Source organism: Belonocnema kinseyi, chromosome 7, assembly GCF_010883055.1.
Source record: "Belonocnema kinseyi isolate 2016_QV_RU_SX_M_011 chromosome 7, B_treatae_v1, whole genome shotgun sequence".
Lineage (NCBI taxonomy): Eukaryota > Metazoa > Arthropoda > Insecta > Hymenoptera > Cynipidae > Belonocnema > Belonocnema kinseyi.
Genome location: NC_046663.1, coordinates 35,933,527 through 35,943,473, shown reverse-complemented (window position 1 = coordinate 35,943,473; position 9,947 = coordinate 35,933,527). Strand labels below are relative to the sequence as shown.

General features: G+C 27.3%; 1 protein-coding gene across 1 annotated transcript in view; it reads left to right on the top strand.

Annotated features, from left to right (window-relative positions):
* The window catches only part of LOC117177421, a 164,437-nt gene that overhangs the window by 127,412 nt on the left and 27,078 nt on the right, over window positions 1-9,947 (top strand). Inside the window, exons 5-6 of the mRNA XM_033368093.1 lie at window positions 6,600-6,701; window positions 9,036-9,167. Coding sequence (XP_033223984.1) covers window positions 6,600-6,701; window positions 9,036-9,167 — 234 coding nt within the window. The remainder of the gene's footprint in view (window positions 1-6,599; window positions 6,702-9,035; window positions 9,168-9,947) is intronic.

Below are 9,947 nucleotides of genomic sequence, written 5' to 3'. Positions count from 1 at the left end.
GAGAGAGAGATATTGAAATCCGTCGTCTTGTTTATTTATATACTTACGGGCGGTAAACCTTCAAAAAAATTTTAATCGGATGTATTTTGGTTCAATAAGTGATGAAATTTTGTAACTTTTTAATAAAAAGTATATTTAAAGTTATACTACTACGGTGTTTGATGTTTTTGGGGTCGCTGAACACAAAATCCGTTTGTAGAATTGAGACAGCACGTCAGGATTTGCAGTAAAATTTAAAGAATGGTTAAAAACCTGGAATTTCTGCATAAATTACGTCCTCAAACCTACAAAACCCAAATTAACAAGCCTCTAACGCACAAACTAACAAGCTCCAAACCCAAAAACCCCAAACCAAAAAGCTCCAAACTCACAAGCTGCAAAACCACAAACTCCAAATACACAAGATCCATATCCACAAATCTACAAACCCCAAACCTACAAACCCAAAAACCTCAAACCAACAAATCCCAAACGTACAAACCTCAAACCAACCAACCTCGATTCCACAAACCCAAATGCCTCACATCTTATGATACCAATTGATAAATTGGTATAATTTGGGGTTGGTGGGTTTGGGGTTTGTTAGTTTGGGGTTTGTGGGTTTGGGGTTCGTGGGTTTGGGATTCTTGGTTTGGGGTTTATACGTTTGTGGATATGGAGCTTGTGGGTTAGAGGTTTGTCAGTTTGGGGATCGTGGGTTTGTATGTTTGTGGGTATAGATAGACTTTGTTGGTTTGGGGTTCGTGGACTTGGGATTGTTGGTTTGGGGTTTGTACGTTTGTGGATATGGTGCTTGTGGGTTTGGGGTTTGTGGGTTGGGTGTTTGTGGGTTGGGTGTTTGTGGGATTGAGGGTTTGTGGATTTGGAGCTAGTTTATTTTGTGGGTTGTATGTTTGGGGACGAAATTTCCACAGAACTTCCAAGTTTCAACCCATTTTTTAAATTTTACTGCAAATCTTGACGTGCCGGCTCAATTCTGCGAATGGACTCGTGTTCGGCGACCCCAAAAACATAAAGCATACCTATTAGAATCCTACTAGGATCCTAAAACCATTTTGTGGTCCTTTGTTATAGACATTTTTATTCTTTTTTATTTAGACCAACAAAATATCCAAACTTTTTTTGTTGTGCTTTGTTAAACTATTTTTTTTAATAATCTATTATTACATTTTTTGTTAAGGATTTATCTTTTTGTAAATTTATCATTCTTTTGAAAATTGAATTATTACTATGAAAATTCAGCAATTTTGTTAAAATTTTCTTTCTACTAAGAGTTTTTATTTTAAACATTTTTAAAATCTTTTAATTTTTAAAATAATTATTTGTTTTGTTAAAAATTCAAATGTTTTCGAAATTGTATTTTTTTTGTAAAAATTACAAATGTTTGTTTGAAAATTAAATCTAATGAATTTTCTTGAAAATTAATTGGATGAATATTCCACTTTATTGTTTAAAATTTCTCTTGTTTTCTCATACTTACTAGTTTTAAATAAAAATTTGAAAAATTGTAGAGAAAATATCAACAATTACATTTTTATTTGAAAATTAATTTTTAATGTTGACAATTGAATTATTTCACTTTTGGCTTAAAATTTTAGTGGCTAGTTGAGAATTCAATTATTTGGTTGAGCGTTTAATTGCTTTCATAATAATATACTCGTATTTTGTTGGTTGAAAACTATTCATTTTAGTTATAACTTAATCTTTTTAGTTGAAAATTTTACTATTTTGTTGAAAATTCCTTCTTTTTGCTTGTAAATTAATCTTTTTTGTTGAAAATTTGACTTTTTAATTTTCGGTAAAAAAATATATCTTTTGAGATTAAAATTCAACTACTTCGCTTGAAGTGAGAGTACTTTGTTATTTTTCTTAAAGATTATTCATTTTAAAACTTAAGGAATTTAAATAAAATTAAAATTGATTTTAAAATCCTCTTTCATGTCCAATAATCAAGTTAATGTGCAAAATTTCTGAAAATAAAACCAAGAACTCAACAACCTAATTCGGAAAACCACAATAAAATGTTCCTATTGCAATTTGCAAAAAATATAAATTTTACTAAAAAATAAAAGAAAAAAATTATTGTTTTGGACAAAAATAAGAAAGAGGGAAGAAAAGTGAAAAGGCAGCTAGCTAAATTCCCCTAATTCTCTTTTTATTTTTATATACTTTTAAAATATTTTTATTATTATCAAATCACAATAAAAAAAAAACATTTTAAAAATATAATCGCCAATATTTTGGCACTTATACAGCACCCTTATCAAGGCAAAAACTAATAATAAGAATAATTCAAACAGGCAGGAACAACAACGTAACCACGATGCTGTTTCTGCCTGCTCGAATTATTACATTATATTATTTATTTTTTAATTAAATTTTTTTATTGTCATTTGATAATAATAATAATTAAAAATAAAAAAAAAATAAAAAGAGAAGCAAGGGGATTTGGTTGATTGTCTTCTCATTTTTCTTTCCTCTTTTTTATGTTTTTCCAAAAAAAGAATTTTATATAAATAAAAATACGTGGTCTTTTTTGTTGCTAAATTGTAAAAATTTAAAGGGATCTTGAAAAAATATTTTATTTTAAATTAGCACTTTAGTATAGAGTATACAATGTATGAAGATGCCGAAGAATTGAAGTTTCTCTTGCGAATGTATGTGTTCTTAATTGAATGGTGTGATAGTAATGCGATAGTAGTACGAATTATGGTATAATGGAACAAAGCTCATATGTCCAATCATTATTAAAAGCCACGGTAATGTCTGCTAAAATTCGATGGTATTAATGGGCTGCGTTTAATGAACTGAAAGCTAGTGCAGAGGCGATGCATCTATAATTTCAAGAGTAGAAATTTGCATTCCACTGTAGAGTGTTAAGCTTAAAAATTTATCACCGTGCTTTTACAAAATTGAGATAATGTGAATGGATACAGCTACATAAAAGCAACACAATTAGGTTGATAAATCATGCCGATCCTGTTCCTTTATATAACTAAAGAAAATCAATAAAAAATAACATACTCACGAATCACAAGAAGAGGGAAAATATGAGAAATGAGGGGAGGTGAAATAGGAGGACGGAGGGGAAATTGGGGAGGAGATGACAAGATTTTAAGGGAGGGGAAGTAGGAGAAGTGACAAACAAATTATTTTAAAGAAAATTAACTTGGGTACTGTTCAGTTTGAAGGGCTTTAAATTCTTAACTTTACAGTAAAAAATTTTCAATTTTAACAAAATAGTCCAATTTTCAACTAAAAAGAGAATTTCAAAAAGAAGTCAACTTTTATATAAAGAGATGAATTTGTCACTAAAATGATAACTTTTCGAATCAAATAGAATTATTTTCAAGAAATATTTTTCTGTCAAGAAGTAAAAAGTTCATCTAAATTGTTAAACATTCAAGCGAACCGATGAACTTTCTGTAAAATAGTTTATTTTTCTACCAATAAATAGGAATTTGCTACCAAACTATTATAATTTTCAACAAAAAAAATCTAAAACCAAAAATTGAAAATTCCTTTTTTCAGTAAAAAAAAGAATTTTCGGCAAAATAGTTCAATTTTCTACTGAAGGGATGAAGCCTTAACAATAAATAATAAATTTTAAACAAAGTAGTCAAACTTTCAACCGAAAACATGAATTTTGAAACAATAAGGAAATTTTCGAACAAAGCGACAAATTTCCAACAAAAAAAGTTAACTCTGATATCAAACAAATCAAATTTTTAACACAATACATACATTTTTAACTATAAAAATTATTGTTAAATAAAAAATCGATTAATTAAATTTCTAGTCGAAAACATTAATTTTTCATCCTTTAAGAAGAAATTTTCAACAAAATGGTAAAATCAAACCAAAATGGATTAATTTAGAACTAAACAGTTGCGTTTGTAACCAAAAAATGGAATTAAAAAAAACCACTTTTCAACTACTAATAGAAAATGTCCTTTTTCAGTAAAAAAAGTAGTTTCATATGAAAAAAAAAATTTTAATATAAATAGTTCAATTTCATACCTAATAGATGAAGCTTCAAATAAAGAAGATCAATTTTTGACAAAATAGTTCAACTTTGAGCCAATGACATGAATTTTGATAAAATAAGGGAATTTTCCATGAAAAAATTTTTTTAACTGAAATAGGTCAATTTTCCAATTAAAAAAAATCAAAAACCTCAACATGATACATGAATCTTCAACTAGAAAAGATTTATTTTTTACAGAATACAAGAATTTTCAACAAAATGGTTGAATTTAAAGCCAAACGGACGAATTATCTATCAAACGGTTAAATTTTCAAACGAAAAATATGATATTTTAAGAAAAAAGTTTATTTTGTACCAAAGATTTTACTTTTCGTAAAAATAGTTCTGTTTTTGAGAAAAGGACTTAGTTTTTAGTTAAAATTCTAATCCACACATCTATTTTCTAACCAAATAGTTTAAATTTTAACCGAAGAGTTGTATTTTCAAACAAAACAAAAATCATTTTTTAAAAAGATGAGGAATTTTTAACAACAAACATAAATTAACAGCCAAGCAGTTAAATTTTCAAAACAAGAAGATTTATTTTCTACCAAAAAATACCGATGGACACCAGTTGAATTTGGAAAAAAATTCAAACATAGGTAATTTGCAATTCTTTGTTGTTTTGCTTTCAATTATTAAGAAAGTTCAAACAATAGTTAAATTATTAGTCGACAAAATTAATTTTTAAGAAAATGGTTGAATTTGAACCCAGAGGTTTAATTTTCTAAAAGAAAAGAGTTTCGAAAAAAATAGTAGAATTTTCCACTACAAAAGATGAAATTTATACACAAATTGGTTTGATTTTTAATCGAATAGTTGTATTTAAAAACAAAAATAATTTTCTACAAAAAAGAAAAATTTGGAACAACAAACATGAATTATCAGCCAAGCAGTTAAATTTTAAAACCAAGAAGATTTATTTTCTACCAAAAAATACTAATTGATACCAGCTCGTTGGATTTTGAAAAAATGTTCAAAAAAAGATAATTTGCAATTCTTTGTTGTTTTGGTTTCAATTATTAAGAAAGTTTAAACAATAGTTGAATTAATAGTCTACAAAATTGATTTTTAACAAAATCGTTGAATTTTGAACCGAGAGGATTAACTTTCTAAAAAAAAGAGTTTTGAAACAAACAGTTGAATTTTCAACTACAAAAAATAAAATTTCTACAAAATAGATTAATTTTTATCCGAAGAGTTGTAAATTTTCTATTAAAAAAGGAATACTTAAATTTTCTGTTGGAAAAATTAATTTTCAACCGAAAAGATTAATTGTCAACGAGAAATCTAATATTTAATATTTTAGACAGGAAAAATTTACATTTCAAATTTAGGGAAGTTTAATATAATAAAAAGACGCATTTTTAATAATAAAGTTTAATCCTCTACTAAAATAGATTAGTTTTCACCCGAACCTTTGCATTTTTTACCAAAAAATTATATTCCTACCAAAAAATATGAAACGTAGGCGCAGGCCGCCTTCAAGGAAGGATTTCGTAGCCTATTAAGACCCCTCCCGCATTTCACTTCCCCTCTACTCTTCTAACCCCCTCACTATGCTGCCCCTCAATTCACTTTCCTCCCCCACTCCTAACCTACTTCGTCTTACTTACTACCCCTCCCATAATTTTCCCTCCCTCCATTACTATCCATCCCGTCACATCCTCGCTACCCCCACCCCTTATTTTCCCACCACTCCGTTACTCTCTCAGCCCTTTCCTCTACTTCTCCTCCTTGAAAAAAAGGTAAATGGAAGAATTAATTTTCTGCAATAAAAAAAAACGAATTTTGAAACAGATAGTTGGATTTTCAAATGAAAAGGGATAGTTCAGATTAAAATAGAACTTCAAATTTGGAACAGAACAGCTATATTTTCGACCAAACAAAAGAATTTTTAATAAAAATTATGAATTTTAAATAAAAAAAAAGATTTAAAAAAAAGTAGTTTATCTTGACTAAATATGTGATTTTTCTACCAAATTGTTAGACTTTTTGTTTTTTAGGGATTCGTAGACATGAATATATCAGACGTAAGAAATGGATTTTGCCCCGTGCGCCCCACCTCTTATGACAGCATACAAAATTTTTTTATCTCGCCCCCCCCCCCTCATCCAATAGTCCAAATGTAATTTATGCATTGTCCTTTAAAATAAGAGCATACTCGCGCAAATAATTACGATTATAGTTATTTTAATTGTTATTAATTAAAAAATTTCATATTGATCAGATATAGTTTATTTCTACTTAATTTAAAATCGAATAATTCCAATTTGATATTATTTACCCATTTACATATATCATTGCTTCGTATCAATTTCTCCTAAATCCTCAACTTTAGATACGCATTCATTTTCATTTGAGTAATTAATGTTTGTTTTTGTAATCAAGATGTCTATGCTATGTACCATTAATTTTAACATAAAATGAAGTCATTTTAATAGAAAATTGCATTTCGAGTGGAAAATGTATTTTCAAATATTGTCAGATATTTCGAAATCCAGAGAAGAAAATAGCGCGAAAATTTCTTACTGACGTATTTCAAATAATTTTTCTCAACAATGTGCTTCAGGTTTTTATATTGGAAGGTCTGCTGTTACGTGTGCACTCGGCCTCCGAAGAAAAAGAGACCTCGTAAAAATTTCTCTAGAGCGCAGTCTGTCCGTCAATCTTCGTATGTATATCCTGTCATTATATAAACGAACATAGTACCTAATAGTAACTCTTCGTCTGAAGATTATTACTTTAATTTGTCTTTTCTGACACTGATTGATATATTTTTAATTAAAGTATCAAATACAATACAATACAAGTATATGGAGAAAATGTTAAAAAACAACAAAGATGATTAATAATTATACTGTGAGAACAAATTTGATTATGGAATTTTTTTGTTCTGTTATTATAATTCAATTGAATTTATAAAGTATTTTTAATTATATTAAAATAAATTTTAAGCAGAAAAATAGAAAAATGCATTGAATATTATCTTAAATGAATTTTCATTCATATCGATTCCAATTTTTGGTTGAATCTACGCAAAAATAAATGCGTTTTTTGTTAGTGAAAAAAATGATATTTAGACCAAGTAGGCAGGATGGCTAAAAAACCCCAGAAAATAAAATTCCCGAGACTATAAAACTCCCGAATTGCAAAATTTACAAAAAATAAAATTCCTGAATAATAAAATTGCCAAATAATAAAATTTGCAAGTATTAAATTTCTCAAATTTGAACGTTCCCGGATAATAAAATTCAAAAATTCCCGAATAATAAAATTTTCGAACAGTTTATAATATTATTGAATTGAAAATTTCCCGAATATAAAATTCCAAAATTAAAAAATTCCCGAATAATCAAATTTCCGAATAATTTATAATATTACCAAATTGGAAAATTAGTGAATAATAAAATTCTTGACAGTTTATAATATTAATGAATTTAAAAATTTCGAAGTAATAAAATTTCCAAATTGGAAAATTCCCAAATTAAAAAATTTCCCGAATAATAACATTCCTGGACAGTTAATCATACTATAAACTTGGAAAATTCCCAAATTTTACAATTTAATTATAATAAAATTCCAGATTTATAAAATTTCTTAATAACAAAATTCGCAAATTGAAAAATTTCCGCAAATTAAAAATTCCAAATCGAAAAATTGCAGAACAATTTATTATATTACCAGATTGAAAAGTTCCCGAATATCGAATTTGAAAATTTCCTAATTATAAAACTTTCGATCTATATAATTTCCGAATAATTATATTCCTGACTTATAAAATTCCCGAATGATAAAATTCCCGAATTGATAAATTTTGAAATAATCAATTTCCCAAACATTTTGAAAAACTGATAAATTCCTGAAATTTTTATAATATTACCAAACTGGAAATTTCCAGAATAAAAAAATTCTTGACAGTTTATAATATTATCGAATTTGAAAATTTCATAATAATAAAATTTCCGACCTAGATAATTCCCGATTAATAAAGTTCCTGAAATATAAAATTTCTGAATTAATTTATTTCAAAATAATAAAACTCCTGAACAGTTACCAATAATACAAAATTTTTAAATTTCTGACTATTACAATTTCTGGATAATAAATTTACCGAATTAGGAAATTTTAGAACAATAAAATGCCTGAATTGAAAAATTCCGGACTTATAATATTCCCGAATAGTTTATAATATTACCAAGTTGGAAAAATATCCGAATAATAAACTTTACGAAGTGGAAAGTTTCCGAAAAATAAAATTCCCAAATTGGAAAATTCCCGGCTGATAAAATTTTCGAATAAAAAAAGTCCCGAATTATAAATTAAATAACAATAAATAGTCCATAACTTAAAAAATTTCGAATAATAAAATTTTTGAAAGTTTATAATATTACTGAATTCGAAAATTTCTGAATAAGAAAATTCCCAAATTTGAATAGTCTTGAATAAAAAAAACTAAATATTTATAAAATTCCCGAATAATAAAATTTCTGAAAATTTAAATTTCCAAATTTAAAAATTCCCAATTTGACAAATCCCCGAATTATAAAATTACTGAATAGCTTATAAAATTGGTGCGGCTCAGAAATCCCGGCAAATAAAATTTCCGACACTGTCAAATTCTCAAAAAATAAAATTTTCGATTAATAAAATTTTTTGATAATAAAATTTTCAAATTGAATGATTCGCGAATCGGTGAATTCCCAAAGGTTAAAATTAAATTGAAATTAAAGTTGGGAATTTTATTTTTGAGGATTTTTCAGTCGTGCCTAATTTAGGGGCGATATGAATGAAATTCAAAAACAAAATTAAAACCACCTAATGATGCAGTAAAAAAATTTGATCATGGAATTTATTTTAATTAGTCATAAATCGATTATTAAACTACTACTTTAAATTACAATAATCTGTAATAGGGCAATACAATTTTCCAAATAAATAACTACGTAGCTCATTTAAATATCTATTAAGTTAGGATACTTGCCCATATTAAAAGATATTTTTTCAGGAGATATCCTGGAAATTCACGTCGAGCACCATCATTTCGACGATCGATTCGAGCCAGTCAAAGATCAGCTGATTCAGCATTAGGAATTTCCCTGAGGACGACTCGGTCATTGCATTCTGATAACGATTACAGGTGAATAAGAAATGTTCATTCATTATTCAGAAATTCTGAATAAGGATCGTAAATTATTGAGTAGTTTTCAGAGTGGCCATAGGTCAGCATATCCAGAAAATTTTTGTAAGAAGTACTTTAAGAAAATAAAAAAATAATCAAGGCTGGTAGACAATCGCTTTTTTTCATAAATCACTTTTAAGTCCCTTTTTTATGATCTTTTAAAAGATTCCAAAAAATTTTTAATCGATTTATATCGTTTGAATGGTTTTAAGGAGATCTGAAAGATTTTCGAGTGATTTTGAAGATTCCACAGAATTTGGAATAGATTTGAATAATTTAAAGGTATTCCAAAGGATTTCAAAGATTTTAGGAAATTTATTAAGCCCCCAGAGAATTGTACAGAGCTTTAAAAAATGGCATTGGATTTCAAAAGATTGCAAGCGCTTTGAAATATTTGACAATATTTTTAAAGATTTCAAGGAATTCTTCATAGATGTAAATAATTCGAAAATATTCCACTGGATTGAAAAGATTTTAGGAAATTTCTAAAACTTCTAGAGAACTTTACAGAGCTTTAAAAATAAAAGGTAATAGCAAAGATTTTATGAAATCTCAAAGGTTCCAAGGAATTTGTAAATGATTTCAATATTTTAAAAATATTTAAAAGAATTTGAAAGGTTTTATGGTATTAAAAAAATCCTTGGGTCGCTCCGTGTTCTTAGGGTCCACGAGGCTTTTGCTGGATCGTCGTATTGATTCCTTTACAGACTGTAACCACCTATCTCACGGTTGTGAGAC